General features: G+C 38.5%; 2 protein-coding genes across 2 annotated transcripts; one reads left to right on the top strand and one right to left on the bottom strand.

Moving 5' to 3' along the window:
• Positions 1-471: 471 nt before the first annotated feature.
• itga6a (integrin, alpha 6a) lies at positions 472-17,236 on the top strand. Its single transcript, XM_063006685.1, has 24 exons — positions 472-556; positions 2,239-2,318; positions 3,191-3,452; positions 4,753-4,884; positions 5,588-5,801; positions 5,962-6,155; positions 7,871-7,965; positions 8,300-8,427; positions 8,512-8,601; positions 8,843-8,904; positions 9,205-9,362; positions 9,477-9,620; positions 11,131-11,246; positions 11,326-11,485; positions 11,770-11,853; positions 11,940-12,019; positions 12,119-12,196; positions 12,583-12,685; positions 12,780-12,956; positions 13,066-13,167; positions 13,261-13,368; positions 13,463-13,561; positions 16,141-16,266; positions 17,072-17,236. Exons 2-24 carry the CDS (start codon positions 2,274-2,276, stop codon positions 17,234-17,236), a joined length of 2,922 nt encoding a protein of 973 aa, XP_062862755.1. The 5' UTR covers positions 472-556; positions 2,239-2,273.
• Positions 17,237-19,433: 2,197 nt separating this feature from the next.
• On the bottom strand, positions 19,434-23,215 carry LOC134324353 (plasma membrane ascorbate-dependent reductase CYBRD1). Its single transcript, XM_063006169.1, has 4 exons — positions 22,873-23,215; positions 21,406-21,614; positions 21,147-21,301; positions 19,434-20,673 (listed from the first exon to the last, which is right to left on the bottom strand). Exons 1-4 carry the CDS (start codon positions 23,057-23,059, stop codon positions 20,454-20,456), a joined length of 771 nt encoding a protein of 256 aa, XP_062862239.1. The 5' UTR covers positions 23,060-23,215; the 3' UTR covers positions 19,434-20,453.
• Between the last annotated feature and the right edge of the window lie 1,165 nt (positions 23,216-24,380).

A 24,380-nucleotide genomic window follows, 5' to 3' on the forward strand; every position in this document is an offset into this window, starting at 1 on the left:
TCTCACCCATTATGCTTTATGGACGTAGTTGTTCTGATGTAGCTCATTAGCAGTAGTGGATTTAAACTGCTAAAATTCACATTAAAAGAAATGACATATTTGGGTTAGGGCTGTTTGTAAATTGTCTGTGTGGTGACGGGGGTTGACATCAAAAATTGAACCAGTCCAGCTGGTTAATAGAAGCAGAAGACAGACAGACAGATGGTGCTAAAGTAATCTGTCATCTCTCATGATCATCTCACAGCACAGGGTTTTTTGTTACATGCACTGCTTATTAAAATATGTGAAGAATTTAAAGACATTTCTTACATAAAAGGGAAAATATGTGACAATTGGATTTGTAATGTACATATTTTTAAAAGCTTTACTTATGGCAAATATTAATAATTAAATCGTCATCGTTAACTGTATATTGTTTCCTCTCACAGGCTGTTAATTGGAGCGCCCAGGGCCAAAGCTTTATCCCATCAGGGTGCTAACATCACTGGTGGTCTGTACAGCTGTGACATCACCACTGAAACAGATGACTGTAACCGGATTGAATTTGACAACGATGGTAAGTGTCACATTTGAAAAACATTTATTTTTATTTCATTTTTCATGGGTCAGCAGGTCCTGTTCCAACTGGAAACATCTGGCACAAGGCAGTAATACCCTGGACAGGGTGCCAATCTTTCCAAGCTTTCAATAGCAGCCTTATATATTGAATCGTATCGAGGTTAATTTGTGAATATTCAAGTCAATGAACATCACAATAAACTGCTCTCACTATCAAGAGTGTTGGCATCTAACCTAAAGAAATGTGAACATGATTTAACTGCTGTTAAGTATCACAACACTTTATTTTATTATTATTTAAAGTTTGTGTATGTGTTTAACACTGTATGTGAATACCATTCCATAGTTGTGTGTGTATTATACTTTGGCCAAACATACATTTGAGATTGAAATATTGCATTTGAAAAACGGCATCAGTCAGTGGCAGCAGACAAAATAAAGCTTCAAGACCGAGTGGACAAAAATAACACCTAAATAAAAAGTGTGAACAGCAAACAACCGCTAATGTTGATTGGTTATTGTTACTACAGAGATATAAATACAGCTGTGCAGTTTCGATACTGATCCTCTTGACAGGCTTTAATCAGCTTTAAATACAGCCCGTTGTTAATAATGTTGTATGAGATCAATCAAAATAAAACTTTCAGCTGCTATTAATACATTTCAGACAAAATTCCAATCTGTGTGGCACAACAGGCTTTGCTTTTTGGGGTAGTTGGTATATATATATTAATCAGCCATAACATTTAAACCACCTCCTTGTTTCTACACTCACTGTCCATTTTATCAGCTCCACTTACCATATATAAGCACTTTGTAGTTCTACAATTACTGACTGTAGTCCATCTATTTCTCTACATGCTTTATTAGCCTGCTTTCACCCTGTTCTTTAATGGTCAGGACCCCTACAGGACCACGACAGAGCAGGTATTATTTAGGTGGTGGATCATTCTCAGCACTGCAGTGACACTGACATGGTGGTGGTGTGTTAGTGTGTGTTGTGCTGGTATGAGTGGATCAGACACAGCAGCGCTGCTGGAGTTTTTAAATACCGTGTCCATTCACTGTCTACTCTATTAGACACTCCTACCTAGTTGGTCCAACTTGTAGATGTAAGACGATCCATGAAGACGATTGCTCATCTATTGCTGCTGTTTGAGTTGGTCATCTTCTAGAACTTCATCAGTGGTCACTGGACGCTGCCCACGGATGGTTTTTAGGTTGGTGGACTATTCTCAGTCCAGCAGTGACAGTGAGGTGTTTAAAAACTCCAGCAGCGCTGCTGTGTCTTATCCACTCATACCAGCACAACACACACTAACACACCACCACCATGTCAGTGTCACTGCAGTGCTGAGAATGATCCACCACCCAAATAATACCTGCTCTGTGGTGGTCCTGGGAGAGTCCTGACCATTAAGAACAGCATGAAAGGGGGCTAACAAAGTATGCAGAGAAACAGATGGATTACAGTCAGTAACTGTAGAACTACAAAGTGCTTCTATATCGTAAGTGGAGCTGATAAAATGGACAGTGTTTTAAATTAACGTAATAAATTTTGGTTTTAGAACAGTTTGCTACTATGAGATATGATTGTACCATTAATGCCGTTAATACCACTTCTCAGTGTAAATATATAATCACTGAATGATGAATGCGTTTGTAATACTTTTCATTTAGCTGATCTGCGTTCAGAGAGTAAGGAGAATCAGTGGATGGGAGTGACTGTGGAGAGTCAGGGACCTGGTGGAAAGATTGTGGTAAGAGCTGATGTTACTACAACAGATTTCAATTTTATTAATCATTCAAGTTGTAGGTGTTAATGCTGCAAATAAAATAAAATAAATGTTGTGCAAACTACACCTGGTATTATTATTAAAGACATTGTTATTGATTTTATGCAATGACTAACCATCATGAAGATGATGACATTGCTTCCTGTAGTACTCAGGGCAAAAAGCAACACTTCAGTGGAAAAAACACACAATTATAGCAAACGCATTAAACATCACTGTCCATACAATTTGTTTAGTAACCTGCAAATGCAAATTTTATGGAGTTACAATATACAACATGCTCTCAGACCTATAAGAACAAGGGTAAGAGAGAGTCCAGTGTTTATATGAATGAATGAGTGGCAGGACAATTTGAAAACAGCAGAAACAACAGTGAACAAATTGCAGTTAACTGCACCACAAGATTGCACATCTAAAATTTGGCCACAGGCATTTGGATAAAGATTTTTGCAGACGAGCAGCCTTGTATCATCAAAGTATCCAGAAATAAAGTAGGGTGTCAGATTCCCAGTTATTAAAAAAGAGGAATTAAAACATTTGAAGCAAACTATCTATCCAATACCTAATATTCTTATTGCAGACGTCTCAAAGCCAACAATGGCTTTGCAACAAATTGCTAGCGTAACTCTACATCTATAAACTACTTTTATAAAAGTCAAAAGGCATTATGAGTGTAAAATTAAAGTAAATCTATGCACTACAAGTATATTAACTACCAACAAAAACAAAATTTGATTAAGTACTATTTTCACTAATTGTATTAAAATAGCTTAATTAACTGTTTTATCTTTGTCAGAAAAGTCCAATTTTGTTTTTTCTCGCCCCTGTTTTTACAGACATGTGCTCACCGGTACCAGCGACGGCTGTTTGTAAACACATCGCAGGAGTCACGGGACATCACTGGCCGCTGCTACGTACTCAGTCAGGACTTTAGCATTGACACCCAGTCAGATGAGGATGGAGGGAACTGGAAGTTCTGTGAAGGTCGTACCAGAGGACACGAGAGGTTCGGGGCATGTCAGCAGGGACTGGCTGCTACCTTTACCAAAGACTACCATTATGTCATCTTTGGAGCCCCTGGAGCTTATAATTGGAAAGGTGAAGATGGCAAACTTAAATGAAGTGGAAGTGAAAGTATATCTACATTTTTACTAATGAAAACTTGAAACTTAACAACTGAGAAGATTTTATTTATTTATTTAATGTTTAAAGCCATAAAATAATGTTGCATGAATTGCTTCACATCAATGTTGATGTAAAACCTGAAATTTAAAAATTATTGCAACAGAAATAATGGAATTGAGTTTTTGAGGTGTGAGGTAACATTTTACACTTTACTACAACATATAAGAGTAGTTAGTTGGGGATACTTTTACATGAATAATTTCACATACTAGTCACTTTATATGAGCATTTTACTAATACTGGGAAAGATATAAGGCATTGGCATGTATTCATATTGTAATTGGTCTAAATTTGTTAGCTGCACATTCATGATGAATCTTTAATCACAGCACAAAGGTGGTCTTGGATTCATATCTGGTAATTGTTGTATTTACGGAATCAGTTTGAGATAATTATGACAGTAGCCATTACAAGATTCTTGTTGATCGTAGGTATAACTATGCATTACAATACTATGTCATTCAAACAATTGATTGGTTTAGCTTGATTGGTAATAGGGGGCCCAGTGTGTGCCAGGAAAACATTCCTCACACTATTACACCATCACCATTCTGAACTGTTGACACAAGGCAGGTTGGGTCTGTTGAATTAATGCTGTAGACACCAAGTTCTCACCTGACTATATGAATGTCACAGCAAATTATCAAGTTATTTGACAAGACATTATTTTTCCTTTCCCTGTTTAGGTAGTTTGGTGTGCCTGAGAGAGTTTTTGCTATTGTAGAGTTTTTTTCTCACCACAGTTGGAAGAAAGTGATGATAAACATTTTTGTGGTCTTCTGTCTTCTGACCTTTCACATCATTGTGTTTCCTGTATAATGTCATGCACTGTGCTGTGCTTTCAGTTCCTTTTCCTGCAGATGCATGTTTAGTAAATTCTGTGGTCAGCCAAACTAAACCGTATAACCCTGTTTTATACTTACTTTCTTCATTTACAATGTGACATGAGTTAAATTTAGTGATATTACATGTGAGATCTGCTGTAAGGTAGCACCATTTTTGCTTTATGGTAAATTCTGCCATTAAACAAAAACACAGCAGCATTTTAGCTCAATATTTTCAGTAAATGTAATTAGCTTTTAAACAATTATTTCATTGTTGTATTACATGGATTTGCTATATATTTTTTCTCTGAATAACCATAGCAGCAGTTTGAATGAACTTTCTCATTTTCTTCTAATCCCATATGGATTGTCATGACTCTCATTCACAGGCATTGTACGAGCAGAGCAGAAAAACAACACTCTACTGGAAATGGGCTTTTACGATGATGGCCCATATGAAGTTGGGGATGAAAGCCGTCTGGATCCAGACCTGGTGCCTGTACCTGCTAACAGTTACTTAGGTGTGTTTAATATGTGCCTGCTGATATATCGTCTCATTTTGTGTGTCTGGCTTAATACAAATAAGTACCTACATTTTAGCTTCATACAATCAGGATTATTATTGTAGATTTTTATTCTTGACTAGCAATGTCATTTTGCACTCCAATACTTAAATCTATTTGCTTTAACCTGAGATCAGTGCAGTTCAGTTTTTTAGCGATTAATTACATGGCCTTCTACTTTGACTGTGTGTTGTGGTCCAAATTATATACTACTCATTGTGTTAGAACAGTAACAGACAGTAAAACCTGTGCACTTGTCTAGTAGTGCACTAAATAAGCTTGTATGTGGTTTTGTATACTGTTGGCTGTTCTGGGTTTTGTACATTTTTGTTGTTATAATGGTATTGCTATTTTAAACTATGTCAAGAATAGGCAGGCAAAAGACCAAGTCCAATAGCTGCATTTTCATTACCCAGCGCAAATCTATTGCATAACCTATTTCATATTTTCGTAAATGTTTTCTTCTAGGTTGTTCCTTTTTTTCCTAAGTGTGTCACGCTTGTATGTTTAACTATATATTACCACTATCTCTGGAGTTAATTATATTTATGTATTTAAGTGCAGAACGTGCATTATCAAAATGTACACTATGTTCAAAAGGCCAACCTTGTATTGTCTTTATCATGAACTTTTAAAAATATTTAGGATTTTTGGTCCCAAGGTTTCTCGCTGGATTCTGGTCACAGCATCTCTGAGAAGGGCAAACTGATTGTAGTGTCTGGAGCTCCAAGAGCCAATCACAGTGGGGCAGTGATCCTGCTGAAGAAAGAGAGTGAGGTGTCTACCATGTTGTCCACAGAGTATATTCTGGAGGGACCCGGACTGGCATCCTCTTTCGGATATGATGTAGCAGTTGTGGATCTGAATGGAGATGGGTATGACTTCTTTTGCTCTGAAACCTACGGCAAAGTAACACAAGACTGCTAAAGAAAAATCTCTATTTCCTGTTCTGGACTTTATTGTGTGTTTGAGAAAAATAAACATGAGTGTGTATTGGTGACATACATTCCTGTGTATGTGTGAATGCTCTTCCAGATGGCAGGATATAGTGGTGGGAGCTCCTCAGTTCTTCCAGAGAGATGGTGAAGTCGGGGGAGCAGTCTATGTCTACATTAACAAGGCCGGGAGGTGGAATGCTGTTGTCCCCACCCGTCTCAATGGAACTAAAGACTCAATGTTTGGACTGGCAGTGAAAAATATTGGAGACATCAATTTGGATTCCTATGAAGGTGGGAAACATTGAGTTTTCAGTTCACTGTTTTGCCAAAAGTAGAGATTATTTGACTTACCATTCCAAAACCATAGACATTTATATGGAGTTGTTCCCCACCCTTTTGTGGCTATTACAGCCTCCACTTTTCTGTGAAGGCTGTTTTACAGGATTTTGGAGTATGTGTGAAATTGGCTTACAATTGACTCTTTAATTAATTCCAAAAATGGTCAATAGGGTTGGTATTAAGGCTCTGTGCAGATTACTGGAGTTCAACCAAACCAAAGTATTATGTCTTAGTAGACTTTACTTAGTGCAAAGGGGTACAGTCATGCTGGAACAGGAAAATGCCTTAGCCCCCCAAGGTTGGAAATCATACAATTAATTTTATATAGCAGATGTATTATACCTGTTAGCAATAAGTGTTGATGAAACACATAAGCTCATTATTTATTAATATTATTGTTATTAAATAACAGCAGTTCATATTAATGAATATTATTTCATTCATTCATTTTCATGTTTACACCCCCCCAACAGGCAATCATGTCTGTGTGAATCCCAGTGGTAGTGGGCTAGTGCAATTTACCGCTGTGCCACCTGAGCACCCTAAATATTATTTGCCATAATCAATAACTTAATAATTAAAATAGGTTATGCTGGGTATGTTAGATTGCAGAAACATAATTTACAGTATAATTGTTGTGTAAAACAGTAAGTGTGTATTTTATATCATACTTATTTTTTTCAGCCAAACCTTTACATTGTCAGAGGTGGGTATACAAGCAAACATGATACTTGGGCAAAAGTATTGGTACAAAAAATAATTGCTCATATAAAGCTAGTACAGAGTTTAATGTGTGGCCAGTGGGTAATTAGTGGCCTGTGACATGGAAGTGTAGTGCACACTTTTGTACATTAGGCCCATTATTACTGTGCATCAGTTAAACCAGGTGGCTTAGTGATTCAGCTGGTAGAATGAATGCCACAAAGCAAAATCTCAGAAGCACATCAAAAACAAAAGAGAAAGTCTTATGCAAAGTGAAAGCTATACATCATTTGCATAAGTGCCGCTGAGTGCTCTTCTCAGATGAATGGACAGACAATGAAAACTTTCTGTTGAGTTCTTTGTGTCTTCTGTTCTGTTATCAGCAGGAGGTACAAAAGCAAACATCTGTCAGGGTACGAGAATGCATCAGGCCCGTGACATAGGTGACTTGCAAAAGTGTGAAAGTACCATTGAGGCAGACCTGTATATTAGGATTTTAGAGACATATGCTGTCATTAAGGCGATGTCTTTTCCAAAAAATTGTAATTGTAAAAAACGTAATTATTTCAGTAAGCATGTGCTACAACAGAGTGGCTTTGTAGACACAATGTGTGTTTGTTTGACTGACCTGCCAGCAGTCCAGATCTGTCTCAGACAACGACAACCATGCGCTATAGAGCAGCTGAATTTCCACATGCAAAACTGTAACAGTTAGTATCCTTAGTTTCCAAATTACCATTAATAGGAAAGGTGAGGTGGGTAGCCCTGTTGCCTCACAGCAAGAAGGTCCTGGGTTTGATCCCCAGGTGGAGCAGCCCGGGTCCTTTCTGTGTGGAGTTTGCATGGGGGTTTCCTGCGGGAGCTCCGGTTTCCGGTCACTAAAGATTGTAAAACATGATGGTTTTTCCTTCGCAGCACATCAACAGTTTTAATCAACTCTAATCCTTATTTCTTATCTCTTGCAGACATTGCAGTGGGTGCTCCCTATGCGGATGGAGGCTTTGGTATAGTCTACATATATCATGGATCAGCTAGTGGCATAAACACCAAACCAGCACAGGTAAACTCTACTCTCTCACTCTTTCTTAAGAATCTCTTCTTCTCTAACCTCTGATTGTAGTCTCTCTGTATTATGCTTTGTATGGGCTTCCATTATGGATAAAAGTCGTGAGAGAAAAACACCATTACTATGATAAGGGCAGGGAGACAAACAATCTTAGGCAATTTTGTGATAAACTACAAGAGGCTATAGCTCTTTTTTTGACACGCCATGTTTTCTTTCGAAAAGAGTAGTCTGTGCCCTGCGAGTAAATATAGATATTTTCTCTTTTGTAATCTTGATACCGTAACTTCTGTACTTTGTCCAGCACTGACATTTTTTTTACTGGTTACAGATTCTGGAAGGAAGGCATCATGGAATAAAAATGTTTGGCTATTCACTGGCTGGGAAAATGGATTTGGATGATAACTCCTACCCAGATCTTGCAGTTGGATCTCTGTCTGACGCTGCATTTGTTTATAGGTACTAATATTATTTGCTATTAATAATTAATTGATCTTCTCTCCTATTTAAAACTACAATTTAATCAGATTAAATTAAATTTAGGTCCAGACCAGTTATCAGTATAAAAAAGGAAATCAAGGTTACACCAAAGGAAATCGACCTGACAAAGAAAACATGTGGCAACAGTATTTGGTAAGATATTTATTATACATTTATTTATTAATTTGTACTGACTATCTTATTCTGGCTAGAGTTGCAGTTGACCAAGGCAACACACTTTGGACATGGTGCCAAATTTTTCTGTTCTGTTTTGTTTGTTACATGTTGTTATAAAATATGAACATACTTCATATGGACTCATGAATTTTTTAATTTACTTGGAACTGTTAAATTCAGTATGTATATTAGATTTGTTTTGTACTTTTATTTACAGCTTAACTGTTGAAACCTGCTTTACCTATAAAGCAAATCCTGCTACGTACAATCCCAGACTCTGTAAGTATGAGACTGCTTGGTTTGGTTTGCACGGTTGCATGGATCTACTAGAAGCCATGTTGTATAATTAACCATAGGTGCTTTGATTACCTTAGTTTGGTCCTTAGGTAGTGCATTGTATGAGCATAGCACTAATGACCCAGTTCTTCCATGGCATTCAGCCGTGATACTAACAGTAATACTAACATGGATATGAAACTAATTTTGTTGCCAAATAATTTAAATACTGGAGGCTGTAACATTGGCAACCATTATAAGAGTAAACTTACTTAGTCTCACAATGCAATGTGTTTGTTTCAGTTATTTCCTACCTGGTGGAGACAGAGACACACCGTAGAAAGCAGGGTTTACCCTCTAGAGTATCCTTTGTGGATAACAAGGACTTCCGGTCTACAGGCACACTGGAGCTGAGAGGCCAGAATAAGAAAGTCTGTTACAAGACCAAACTGAAACTTCAGGTACCCAAAACTTGTAACTTCCTTTCAGGCATTTTGTTACTTTCTTAAATGCTATTCATAAAACGAACAGAAACCCAGATACTTTATAATGAATGATAAATATCTTTCTCTCAGGAAAACATCAAGGATAAGCTAAGAGCGATCCCTGTTGAGGTATCTGTTGCTATTAAAGGTGCTAAAAGAGGGAAAAGTCATAGCTCACTACCAGAGCTGGTGCCAGTGTTGGACTCCAATGTACCCAACAAGACCAGCACTGAGGTACACTAATTATGTACAGAAACTCTACTGTGTGATATACAGGGGTTGGACAAAATAACTGAAACACCTGTCATTTTAGTGTGGGAGGTTTCATGGCTAAATTGGACCAGTCTGGTGGCCAATCTTCATTAATTGCACATTGCACCAGTAAGAGCAGAGTGTGAAGGTTCAATTAGCAGGGTAAGAGCACAGTTTTGCTCAAAATATTGCAATGCACACAACATTATGGGTGACATACCAGAGTTCAAAAGAGGACAAATTGTTGGTGCACGTCCTGCTGGCGCATCTGTGACCAAGACAGCAAGTCTTTGTGATGTATCAAGAGCCACGGTATCCAGGGTAATGTCAGCATACCACCAAGAAGGACAAACCACATCCAACAGGATTAACTGTGGACGCAAGAGGAAGCTGTCTGAAAGGGATGTTCGGGTGCTAACCCGGATTGTATCCAAAAAACATAAAACCACGGCTGCCCAAATCACGGCAGAATTAAATGTGCACCTCAACTCTCCTGTTTCCACCAGAACTGTCCGTCGGGAGCTCCACAGGGTCAATATACACGGCCGGGCTGCTATAGCCAAACCTTTGGTCACTCGTGCCAATGCCAAACGTCGGTTTCAATGGTGCAAGGAGCGCAGATCTTGGGCTGTGGACAATGTGAAACATGTATTGTTCTCTGATGAGTCCACCTTTACTGTTTTCCCCACATCCGGGAGAGTTACGGTGTGGAGAAGCCCCAAAGAAGCGTACCACCCAGACTGTTGCATGCCCAGAGTGAAGCATGGGGGTGGATCAGTGATGGTTTGGGCTGCCATATCATGGCATTCTCTTGGCCCAATACTTGTGCTAGATGGGCGCGTCACTGCCAAGGACTACCGAACCATTCTGGAGGACCATGTGCATCCAATGGCGGTGCCGTGTATCAGGATGACAATGCACCAATACACACAGCAAGACTGGTGAAAGATTGGTTTGATGAACATGAAAGTGAAGTTGAACATCTCTCATGGCCTGCACAGTCACCAGATCTAAATATTATTGAGCCACTTTGGGGTGTTTTGGAGAAGCGAGTCAGGAAACGTTTTCCTTCACCAGCATCACGTAGTGACCTGGCCACTATCCTGCAAGAAGAATGGCTTAAAATCCCTCTGACCACTGTGCAGGACTTGTATATGTCATTTCCAAGACGAATTGACGCTGTATTGGCCGCAAAAGGAGGCCCTACACCATGCTAATAAATTATTGTGGTCTAAAACCAGGTGTTTCAGTTATTTTGTCCAACCCCTGTATGTCTTGAAGTACTGCATTGTAGGAACATTCAATTCCCCATATCTTGCAAATAATGACTACTCTCAAAGGCCTGTTAAAATTACTTATTGACTGTCATATCCAAGGGCTGCTTTTATAGCATTAGCGAGCAGCACCATACAGGGGCATCACAGTTTGAAAATGAGCATAGGTGAAACCCATGTATGAAGATATTGTTATATAGTTGTTCTCGTTATTGCAGGTACAGTTCCTAAAAGAGGGGTGTGGTACTGACAACATCTGTCAAAGTAATCTGCAGCTTCAATACAAATTCTGTTACAAAGAGTCTAACCAGGATGTCTTTCCTCCATTACCGATGTGAGTTTCTGGTTCATAGCAAAAACAAATATTATATTCAGGCCTTGTTAGGCATTTATATGTTGTTTTTGTGTAACAGGAAGAATGGTATTGCTGTGGTATCTTTGAGTGACCAGAAGGACATTGCCGTAGAGGTCACTGTGACAAACAAGAATGGAGATGATGCTCATGAAGCCAAACTTGTAGGCTCATTCGGTGATTCACTTTCATATTCTGGATTCAGATCTCAGAGAAGCACAGTGAGTGGCAAAGACATTATTACTTTATACATTAATTTATTTTATCTTTAGTTACTGTGGTGGGTGATTAGGGTTTATCTTTGGTTACCATTTGTGTAAAGTAAGTCTGGGTATTTTAGTTACCCACCCCCCAATCCTAGCTGTGAGCAAGTCTGAATACACAAGTGTACGGTGTCCTGTAATGGACTGACATTCCATCCAAGGTGTATTCCCAGTAGAAAAGAAATCAATAAACAATCAATCTCGTTCTCTCTGTCTCTCTCTTTTTCTCTTGTATGTATTAGGACAAGCATGTGATCTGTGCAGCCAATCAAAATGGCTCGCAAGTGGATTGTGAGTTGGGGAACCCTTTCAAAAGAGACTCTGAGGTACTGTGTGTTCTTCCTTCATCAATTTTTTGTTAATATTGTATCATTACTGAACAATGTGCTACAATGTGTTACTAATGTTACAGGTCACATTTTACATTATTCTGAGCACTGCTAGGATTTTCTTTGACACCACTGAGATTGAGGTTGACCTTCAGCTGGAGACGTGAGTTGCTCATTATCAAGTATTTTGTTGTACATTTTAGCTGTTTTAAAATACAGTTCTACTACAAATGTTGCTATTGTTCTTTTATGTGTCAAAAAGAACTAGTCTGCAGGGAGGCTTGGGAAAAGTAAAAGCTAAAGCTAAAGTAGTGATTGAGCTTCTGCTGTCTGTACAAGGGTATGTATTATAACTATTTTTCACACATAAAGACTATATCACACATAAAGTCTATATGCAGACCTCCAAACCTGTGTGCCTGTCTTTTGAGTGGTAAAGATGGACATGTCTTTAATGACCTTTATATATGGGCTCAACGTTTCCTAATTGTTTTTTGATTTCAAGATATATTTCTAACCATTTCTTTTGCGATTATGAACATTTATAAATGTATAAAAAATTTCTTTATAAGATATGGCCAATTTTGTGTATGCACTTAAAGACACATTTTCATATGTACACTTGGACATACTTGCTGTGGTCTGCAATCTACACAGACTTTATTAAGTCTACTTTTACAGTTTATACAGTTATCATTTTGTCTTTACATCTCTTTGGGGAATTAGGACTGCCCGACCATCTCAGGTATATTTTGGAGGGAACGTTAGAGGAGCAAGTGCCATGAAATCGGAGGAGGAAGTTGGCAGTTTGATTGAATATGAATTCAGGGTAAATTGTGCATATATATTAACAGTATTTAAAATAGTATTTATAATACCAAACATTGCACAAAATTAATATTATTACAATGTTTGTGTTTTAGGTAATAAATTTGGGCAAGCCATTGAAATCGTTTGGCACAGCCTCTCTTGACATCCAGTGGCCCAAAGAAAGTGCAGTGGGAAAATATCTGCTTTACCTGGTGAACATAAAATCTAAAGAGCTGCAGCAGATCTCCTGCACACCTGAGGCAGAGATCAACCATCTTAAACTGACTGAAGTATGCTATTTCTTCTCATTGTTTCTTTTAGTCTAGATTATTTTTGCAATTTTACTTAATCTAATAATTACACTTGACCTATTAATCAGTGTATCCTTTGTTTTTACAGGAATCTAGTTTCTCCAGGAGGAAACGTGAGGTAGAGGAAAGAAAGACGTCAGAAGAAAGCAAAATATCACTTTTTACAGACCAAAGAAAACACAAAACCCTGGTAAAATTATTAACATTTATATTATCAGACATTACATTGCTTGAAAAAGTACCTATCTGTAATTAATCCTGTTTAATGTTTGTTTTTATTAAGTCGTGTGCTACTGCAAAATGTGTGGAAATCAAGTGCCCCCTGCAGGGATTAGACAGTAGTGCACACATTGTTCTGAGATCACGCCTTTGGAACTCTACGTTCCTAGAAGTAAATACAATTATATTTTAATATTTGTATTGTGTAATACACACAGTGATTATTAATGTGCTACCATTAAATTTTTTTTCTTTTTGCTAAACAGGATTATGCTTCCTATAAATACCTCGATCTATTAGTGAAAGCCTCAATCAGTCTTGATTTTGCTGCCAAGAACATTGTGCTGAAGAATCCTGAGACACAGGTAAGATTGCCCCTGTTCATATGTTTTGTTTGTAGACATTAATGTTACATGGGTAGGAGCATTACCAAAGTGAAGAGGGCTCTTGGAAGTGGTGATGCAGAACAGGCACAGGATAAGTAAACCTTTGGTCGAACTCAGCGTCCTGACCAGCACTGCTCTGGCTTTTTTTTAAATGAATCAAATTTAAGTGAATGAATCACTCAAATTTAACATGAACTAAGTTTAATTGTCTAATTTTGTTTGTTTAGAAAAAAAAATTTGACATCATTCATTTTTAGTTAAAATTGTTGGTGATACATGGTCTTGTGCTGGCATTGCCAGTAAGACCTTGCTTTGTGCACGGGGGCACATTTTATTTATTTTTTTTATTTTCATCAACTGCTTTTACACTGACAGGTCCCGTTTCACTGGGGAACACTTGGTGCAAGGCAGGAATACCCTGTACAGGGTCCCAATCTAGCACAGGACTTTGGCAGTCCCCAGCCAATCATATCTGTGTAGATGCCAGGCTGGCCCAAAGAACAGCTAAAATTCAAACCTGGCGTAATATGCCACAGAAGAATAGAAACATAATTTATTTTAGATTATTGACTCTGTATAACTCCTAGCTATGGATGTGGCTGAAACATCTGAACACTATTGTGGAGTGTTCTGGAGGGGTGCCCATAAACTTTTATCTATTTGATGCATTAGCCCACAAACACTAGTCTTGCTCTTCACTGATCTTCTTAGGGATGTGTGCAGCACTCTTGGAATTACAGTGATTAATGCAACTGTTTTGACTGTAAAGAAATGATTGGAATGCAACTGAATTGTTGATTGATTATATCTGGTGACTTACAGTGGGGCCAAAAAGTATTGTCAGCCACTGATTGTGCAGGTTCTCCTACTTAGAAAGATGAGAGAGGTCTGTGAGGTCTGATTTTCATCATAGGTACACTTCAACTATGAGAGACAAAATGAGAAAAAAAAATCCAGGAAATCACATTGTAGGATTTTTAAAGAATTTATTTGTACATTATGGTGGAAAATAAGTATTTGGTCAATAACAAAAGTTCAACTCAATACTTTGTAACATAACCTTTGTTGGCAATGACAGAGGTCAAACATTTCCTGTAAGTCTTTACCAGGTTTGCACACACTGTAGCTGGTATTTTGGCCCATTCCTCCATGCAGATCTCCTCTAGAGCAGTGATGTTTTGGGGCTGTCGCTGGGCAACACAGACTTTCAACTCCCTCCACAAATTTTCTATGGGGTTGAGGTCTGGAGACTGGCTAGGCCACTCCAGGACCTTGAAATGCTTTTTACGGAGCCACTCCTTCGTTGCCCGAGCGGTGTGTTTGGGATCATTGTCATGCTGGAAGACCCAGCCACGTTCCATCTTCAATGCTCTCACTGATGGAAGGAGGTTTTGGCTTAAAATCTCACGATACATGGCCCCGTTCATTCTTCCCTTAACACGGATCAGTCGTCCTGTCCCCTTGGCAGAAAAACAGCCCCAAAGCATGATGTTTCCACCCCCATGCTTCACAGTAGGTATGGTGTGCTTGGGATGCAACTCAGCATTCTTCTTCCTCCAAACATGACGAGTTGAGTTTTTACCAAAAAGTTCCATTTTGGTTTCATCTGACCACATGATATTCTCCCAATCCTCTTCTGGATCATCCATATGCTCTCTGGCAAACTTCAGACGGGCCTGGACATGTACTGGCTTAAGCAGGGGGACACGCCTGGCACTGCAGGATTTGAGTCCCTCTCGGCGTAGTGTGTTACTGATGGTAGCCTTTGTTACTTTGGTCCCAGCTCTCTGCAGGTCATTCATCAGGTCCCTTCTGGGATTTTTGCTCACCGTTCACCGTTGCTCATGATCATTTTGACCCCACGGGATGAGATCTTGCGTGGGGCCCCAGATCGAGGGAGATTATCAATGGTCTTGTATGTCTTCCATTTTCTTACAATTGCTCCCACAGTTGATTTATTCACACCAACCTGCTTGCCTATTGTAGATTCACTCTTCCCAGCCTGGTGCAGGTCTACAATTTTCTTCCTGGTGTCCTTCGACAGCTCTTTGGTCTTGGCCATGGTTGAGTTTGGAGTCTGACTGTTTGAGGCTGGGGACAGGTGTCTTTTATACAGATAACGAGGTCAAACAGGTCCCATTAATACAGGTAACGAGTGGAGGACAGAAGAGCTTCTTAAAGAAGTTGTTACAGGTCTGTGAGAGCCAGAAATCTTGCTTGTTTGTGGCTGACCAAATACTTATTTTCCACCATAATTTACAAATAAATTCTTTAAAAATCCTACAATGTGATTTCCTGGATTTTTTTTTCTCATTTTGTCTCTCATAGTTGAAGTGTACCTATGATGAAAATTACAGACCTCTCTCATCTTTCTAAGTAGGAGAACCTGCACAATCAGTGGCTGACTAAATACTTTTTGGCCCCACTGTGTATCTGTGCCTATATAAAGAGCGCTAGTTGGTCTGCACTAATTAAAATGTATATGGAACAGTGTGTAAACTGACCACAGTCAAGCAAGCTTTACGAATAAGCTGTTATTAATTTCTTTTTAATATAAGGTGAGGCTGACTGTATTTCCTGAAAGTACAGTGGCACACTATGGTGGTGTTCCGTGGTGGATCATTCTGGTGGCTGTACTAGCCGGAATAATAATGCTGGCTCTTCTAGTGCTTCTACTGTGGAAGGTAAGTTTAGCAAATATTGGTAAATCCTTGTTTTAATTTTTAGTTATTAGAATATTTAGAAGTTTGTTAATATTTTAACCATAATGTTATGTATTGGTTATTGATGCATGTTAATGCCAAGTGTGGTCAACATATGTAAGGCCCTTGATACTTGATGATTAAGGTATTTTAGTCTATAATACATTTTTTTAGGAAAACAAACTTTATCATCACTTGCATGCAATGATCAACCACCTTGCTCCCTCTTTAGTGTGGTTTCTTCAAGCGTGCCCAAAAAGACCAATACGATGCAGCGTATCAGAAAGCTGAGATCCATGCTCAGCCCTCAGACAAAGACAAGCTCTCCACTGAGGCCTAGAAGCCTTTGCCTGGGTAAAATACACAAGGCTGTCACAGTGACCCAGTCTAAAGTGGGGCACAGCTTTAACAAACACTAACTCATCTTTTGCTTTGCCAAAAGACAAAAAGAAAGAACAAAATGCTTTCTTGTGAACAGAGTGCCTTGTCTTGTCCTGTCAATGTTAAGTACTGTCTGAAATCTGGCTGATGATTACTCTTTGTCTTTTACACTGTCTGCTTTGATGCTTTTACTATCTGAAGCACGCATCTAACATGTCCTTCACTGATTAGTTAAAATGTGTTTCAAACAACTTTTACTTCCTGGTAATTTCTTGAAAACATGTCCATTGTCAAGCATGCGCTTTCAACAACGTATACGCACAAATCATGTGATTCTAGTCTTCTAATGCCTTTGTCTTTTATTTTTCAAATGCTAAATGTGTTTTATGTGCTTTCTGTTCATCAGTGTGGATTTTTTAAACGTTCCAAATACGATGACAGCATTCCCAAGTACCATGCTGTAAGGATTCGTAAGGAGACACGTCCCTTTTCTGATGAGAGTGTCATGTTTGATCCCTTTGAGAAGAAACAGTGGATGACTGTTTGGAGTGAAAATGAGAGTTACTCCTGAGACTTTGACTTCACTTGTATAAGAAACTTAATGACAATATGTTGTCGGATGAACATTCAGGGGCTCGGATTCAGGACTGTTACACTGGAAAACCACAAAGCAAATGACTCCTTTCATGCACTGGATTTGAAAATAGCAATGCTGTGATGTCTGGGAAAACCAGGTAAATGAATTTTGAAAGAACTGGAAGAATATTTGGTTTCCTTGTAATTTGAAAACAGAACTGGTAGCTGTTAAATTCTGTACATTTCTGAATGATTGCTGAACTACTATTTGAACTACTTTCTCTTTTGCTTTGAATATGTACATATTGACGTCTTGCATATTGCTAATTTATGTTTTTTTAATAAGCCAAAGAGGTTTTTTTTTTAAAAACTGTAAAATGTGTTTAAAGTAAAGGTTACAAGAGGACTGGCTGAATTTACTGGCTATGCAAATAGGGAAAAGGCAGCCAATTACTCATATGTTAAAAAAAGTCTTACTGTGTTTCATATTTGGGTACTGAATTCTTTATTCCCAGTTTTTCCCACCAATTTAGTCACATTCAATAATTACCCAATCACATTCCCTTCCTTCGACCTCCACTCTGAACAAGGGTCGCAACTAAAACACGCCCCCTCCGGCATGTGTGCAGTAGTCAACTGCATCTTTTCACCTGCACTAGGCGAGTTTATATGGAGACTTGTATAATGCGTGGACTGTCATGCACCGATCCTAATTATCCCCGTCTCGATGTGTTGTAATTACAGTTATGAGGTTATGAATACAGTTATGAATGAATTCCCTCCATCATTCACACTCTTGGATGAGCCAATCATTGTCCATATAGGTGTCTGCCCCGCCAGTAGCAGAGCTAAGATCTAAAGTTCTAGATTTCAGCTTTGGTGTTCTAGCTTGTTTTACAGCTGCACCACCCAAGAGCCCCAAATGATTTATTTTGTTGACCACAAAATGTTTAAGATCCTTAAATTACCTGGATTTCTTAATGAACTGAAATGTGAACTAATTTTCATCTAAGGCACCACGAAACACTCGCAGATTCTACCTAAACTATAACTCACAAACCATAGTACTTTTTATGCATTTAAAACATAATGTATTGGTTAATCATTCACATTCGTCCAGTGTGCAGGGGGTAATTTAACCCCTGTATTTAATTTATTATTATTTTTTGTGGCTGTTGGTCATTATGTACCATTTTGGATTTCAATGCATAAACAGCCCTAGATTGCCAACATACTTTCAAGATTTCCTCCTTTTTTAATCGTTCTGTTGTTGATTTAATTGTGTGTTTAAGTTCATTGCTTTGTTACAACATCCGACTTCTACTAAGCTTTAGGTGATGGACCACTACACTGAGTCTGCTATAGGTGGTTGAAAAATAATCCTGTCAGATAACTATAAAATAGATTCAACATGTGTAGTCTTTTAAAAAGTAAACATTCTGTGTTACACTGAGAAATGTATGAAAATTATTTTTGTTTTTTTGTATTTTTTCTTTCTAAGCCTTTAATCCTCAGATGTTTTCTGAATGGCACTGCTCCTGTGTTTAATCAGATCAAGGCGTGTTTTTTTCTGTCTGCTCCAGATGTTTCTTTGAATTTCCTGCACTATATTCAAACATCATGTCCAATTTTCTACTGACTACATTTGCAATTTCTGTTTCTTACATGAATTTTAATTCATGGTGCACAGTGGTAGTGAGTTTGTGCAGCACAGAAAAATTGGTCAGTGAAACAGACTATTGAATTTATGAATTTATGCCCATGTGAGTTTCCTTCAGGTACGATTTTTTACCCCCCTTCCAAAAATTATGAAGGTGGAATGGCTACAATAAATTGCCCATATTTGCACAAGGGAGTCTATGTTGCCATGTAAATAAATAATAATAACCTGTTCAGAGTGTCTTCTTGCTTTGCACCCAGGAAGGATGTTTCTGGGTGGTGCTGGAGCCAGTGACACTGACCAGGATGACAGAAATAGTACGAATAAATGAATAAATAAAAGGATTGATATGTTCTTTCCTGTATTAATGTTAATAGTTTGTTGTATGTTTCTATTTTCTAGAGATTTCATTCTCACCTTGAATATCTGAATCTCTGATTTTATAATAAAACATTTTATTTTCCTTAGGACACTTTTTGTGTAATTATGGCTTTCATTAATTCAACACAGACAAGCAACAGTACTGCAATGTAATATATTTATTATGATAATGAAAAAAGCCAGATATAATACAACAGGATGGTGTCAGGTTAAATAATATTGTGCATAATGTTTTTTTGCTTAACATTAGAAAGTCTAAAGTCTAGATCTTTACTAATCATTAAACAAAGCAGCTTTAAAAGATAATATTTAAGATAAAAAATCATTTAGTAAGTTTGTTGGGCCTTAAGCATGTTTTGAGGGGAATGTGGGAAAGTGAACACAGTAATTATTTTAACCTTCACTGGATCGCTTTAATGGTGCACAGAAAATGAAGATCAAATTACCTTATTATTTTTCAGTTTATTTGAAATTGGCCTTGATTAGAATTCCACTGATATCTCACATTCACAAACGTATTAACCAGTGTGGAACAAAGTTTACATTCCTTTGCAAGCTAATTATAAATTCACATCTGAACACATCAAACCACCATGAAAGGAAACATGTATTCCTTCATATATTACATGGTCTAGTTAATATGGTAGACCATATGTTTTTGTGACATACTTAGATTTTTAAAATGCCTGTTGGTGAATCCCACAGGCCAGTCTAGTTACCACATTATTGCTACACAAAATTTCATTTATACTACTGTTAAAATGCTTCAATTTTTAAACATTGTGGGAAATAATGATTGTAACAACATGAATTAGGTCATTAACATAATGTTTACAGCAAAACATTTACTGCTAGAAACAACACTTAAGGCACTCTGTGACACAGTGGTGCTATTGGCCAGGTGTGCGTCAACGTGATACACAATTGGCTATGTCTGGGGGGGTGTGGTGGGAATCAGACATATCACAACCCTAGTCATGTTGTGGTGTGTCCATGGGAAAGTAATTGTACTATACTTTAAAAGTGTATCTAAACTGATATTAATCACCTCATGTATGATAGCAGTAAAATGGATGCAAAAAATATTTTGCCATGTTGGCAACGTATCTTGGAGATGTGTAAACTTATGATAAGAAGCTCAGCAGATAGACTTTCACCTAAAAATTTTTCATCAGTCATTTCTTTTGTGAGCCTCATTGTTGGACTCTGGGTTGGTTCTTTCGGGCGCTGGTTCCCCTGCAGTCGGGTTACGGAGGAGATGCTCACCGGGTCTCTTCCAGGAGGGGCGAGTGGCAATCCACAGGATGAGTCCCCCAAACACAGTTATTAACAAGCCAAGGACATTAACAAATGTGGCCTCTGGAGGTGAATCTTTGTACTTTGGATCTGTCCTGTGTTCAAACACAAAACAAGATTTGTGTTAGTTTATACATGTACATGAGGAGTCTCTCTTATGACAACTAAAAGCCTGAGTGAGTGAGGACTAACATGAACTACAAGCAAGACACATGATGCTACTGACCACCTAAACTGCAATTTAGCAAAACAACATGCCTGGAGGAGGAGGAGGGTGTTGCTAGGAGAGAAAGAAATGTCATCCCCACACAGATAGCAGGGATATTTAGTTCTTTTGGATTTCCAGCTAAAAGGTATGGCTGATGACATCAGACTATTAACATCTCAAGTCTGAAATTAGTGACCACTGTGGGTTAGGGAAAACATACAGCACACAAACTATGGGACACTGTAATTACACAATTGTGGTGACTTGTTTGTGTGAAGTACATTGTGTTTACCTACTTAAGAGGAAACCAGTAACTTTATTGTATGACATAATTCAGTATAATTATGCATGTATACTTACAGGCTGAATATGAGCTTTTCAGTGATGCCCATAAGTGCGGCAGCAATCACTGTGGTAAAGATGAACAGGCCACTGAATACATGTATAGGCATAAAAGCAGCTCGAACAAATCCTGGACTTATGGGTAGGAGGTAAATACAAACTCCAAGTACAATCTGTTAAATTACAGAAAAAAATATTACAATAATTAACATGCCTTAAAAGTCCAAAACATATAATTAATATATTTATCTATCTAAAAATGTATTAATACTGTTACCTGTAGTGAGTAGAGTATGACTGCGGCTAAGCCCACCCAGCTGTGCAAGCTGTACATATTTGGAATGTTTTGGACATTATGGAAGTCAAACACTGCTACCAGAGAAATGACAGCCAGGATGAAGGCCAACACATTTAATCCAGCATGGATAAACTTCATCATCAGCTTGCTGCACTTCCATGTCCAAGGAAGTCTGTATACCACAATTGCTGAAAAAAACAAGGTTACTTTATTTTTTATCATCCATCAGTGATATCTCAGAACACTCCTTAATACAGAACCTCTCTTGATTCAATAGGCTTCTAGGTTTAGTTTTGTGGACTTTTCAGACGTTTATTACTTATTTTGGCACTGCAGTCTACCACCGTCTCCAGTTTGAGCCTTGGCAGTGCCACTGGCTCAACAGAAACAATTGGTTGTGTCTGAGTCAGGAAGGGTCTAATGAGGTATAACCTCCTTCTAGCTGCAATAGCAAATCCTACTGTGTGATTGATGTGACCGCACTAGCAGGGAAACAATAGAGAGAGGGGTGCTCCAAACATGCTGAGGCTCTGTATAAATCAGTCAGGTGTACAGATGAAGCCGGTGGTCTTGCATCAGAGGAGGTGTGTGCCAGCCTGCCACCCTCCTCGGCCAGCGTGGGTGTCATGCAAGGTGTCGTGGTTGTCAGAGTCAATAAAGAAATTGAGTACAATCAAAACTGGAATTCAAAAAAGTGCTAATAGTGCCCAGGTGGCGCAGCGGGACTTTTTCGAACGTGTTGCCTCGGGTCAGCTGGGCGCCATCTGGCATGCATAATTGGCAGTGCCTGCAGCAGATACTAATTGGCCACCGTATCTGCAGGGTGGGGGCCGGACTATGTGTGGGTGGGTGGTTCTTCATACGCTGTGTAAGGACCCTGATTGGCGGAAGAGACGCCTGTGCAAAAAGCAGGGGGCGAGATGAGGAGGGCTGTGCATGTGTCAGAACAGGCGTGTACAGTGACATGCTCTCCTCGGATGCAATCTGGTATCTCTCAGCAGTGGAAGACAAAATTGATTGCGCTAAATCAGGAGGAAAATGGGGAGAAAATGCATTAAAAAAAAAGTGCTATCTTTATATTGCTGTAACATACAGTACATTCCATTACTTTATATTGTTTACAATAAATGTATTAATGTTTCAATATGTATTAATAGTGTTTATTGTACCTAAAATAATAGTTTGTGGTCTAGCAGGGGGAGATTTTGTTATGCTTTTCATAATTAGGCTACCTCCAAAAGAAACCATCATGACTACAGGTCACGTGATCTGGCCTGAGTCTTCAGCTACTAAAGTGGATTCCACGGTATTAGGTACGTAACAGAAAATAAAACAGTGGAGATGTTGAGTAATACGGCTTTTTGACTTCTTTAAATAAGTGAATAGTGCAGCCATTCAAAAATGTTACATAAACACATCTGAAGTAATAAACCACAAACTTATTACCGATTCCTTGAAGAAAAACAAAGCCAGTCACAGCCAGGAGAGGATGCCAGTTAAACTCCGCAGCTCCTCCATCCCAGCCGAATCCCTCTCTGAAATGCAAAACCCATCTGAGCACGAACACAACCGAGACAAAACCGACCGCAAAAGCAAAGAAAAGCAGAGCGAGAAAGGGTTTGTAGTTGTCCATAACTGAGCAGTTGAGTTTCTGGGGTAGAAAGCTTTTGGAAGTTGGTTGGTTTTGCACCGCGGTAGGAATTTGAAGTGTTTAGAACTATTCACGCCTCCTTCGTTTTTTCCCTCACTCGCCGTTTTGTAACTTGCCACATCCACCGCTGTTACGCAACAGATAGTGGCGAATGTGGTCAAAACCACAAGACACCAAACTAAAGTTACATCTACTTTTATTATTAATCTGTTCCACATAAACCTTTCACCACAGACTCGTAACGCACACAAATATAACGGCAAAGTATGGAACGCCAAAAGGGTCATAAGTAACACTAAAACGCGCATTGCACGGGTATTCATTTAGCTATATTAAGTTTTATACTGTTTTAAATATATCACTTCTCACAAATATTTTTGTATGTGTGTTTAGTAGCCAAACTTCCTCCACAGTGCTGTTAAAGACTCATTACCAGTTACCATAGGGTGTGTTCTTGCCCTGCACCCAAGTTTTTTCGTGTGTAATGATCCCTTTGTGACTCTTGGTAGGGATGTAGCAGTTAGTGAAAATTAATGATTATAAAACGGATAGTTCCGGTCCTAAAATCTGATTGGCTGAGCCGCGTTCGAAGTCGCTGTAAAATCCCTGATAAACGCACACCTATGACCACCTCACATCATTCCATATTAATACGCCACTGAAAAGAAAAAGTGAATGTTATGTTCGCCCTCATGTTGCCTAGCAACACTTAACGAACTACCTGGGGTCGCGGAAGAATGCTTTTTGTAAGTGTTTTTGTAAATAAAAACATTTATAAATTGAACATTGTTGTATTTTATTATATTTTATAAAACGGATAGTTCCGGTCCTAAAATCTGATTGGCTGAGCCGCGTTCGAAGCCGTTGTAAAATCCCCGATAAACTCACACCTATGACCACCTCACATCATTCCATATTAATACGCCACTGAATAGAAAAAATTAATGTTATTTTTGCCCTCATGTTGCCTAGCAACACTGTTAATCGAACTATTTTGCGTCGCGGAAGAATGCTTTATTGTAAGTTTATACACAATAAATACATTTATGAATTAAACATTGTTGTATTTATTATATTTTATGTTGACCGCCGTTTTATAAAAGCAATAAGCCACTCGAGACCGTGCATTACTGTTAAGATTTTAGCACGGGGAAAGACGTCTCAAAACAACCTTCCCCGTGATAAAATCGCAGTAATGCACGGTCTCTCGTGGCTTGTTGCTTTAATAAATAAATGATTCACCAAATAACCCATATTTACTGTACCTTAATAAAAGTGCATTTTATTGAAGCCCAATGTGTAG

The sequence above is a fragment of the Trichomycterus rosablanca genome, chromosome 12 (assembly GCF_030014385.1).
Source record: "Trichomycterus rosablanca isolate fTriRos1 chromosome 12, fTriRos1.hap1, whole genome shotgun sequence".
NCBI lineage: Eukaryota > Metazoa > Chordata > Actinopteri > Siluriformes > Trichomycteridae > Trichomycterus > Trichomycterus rosablanca.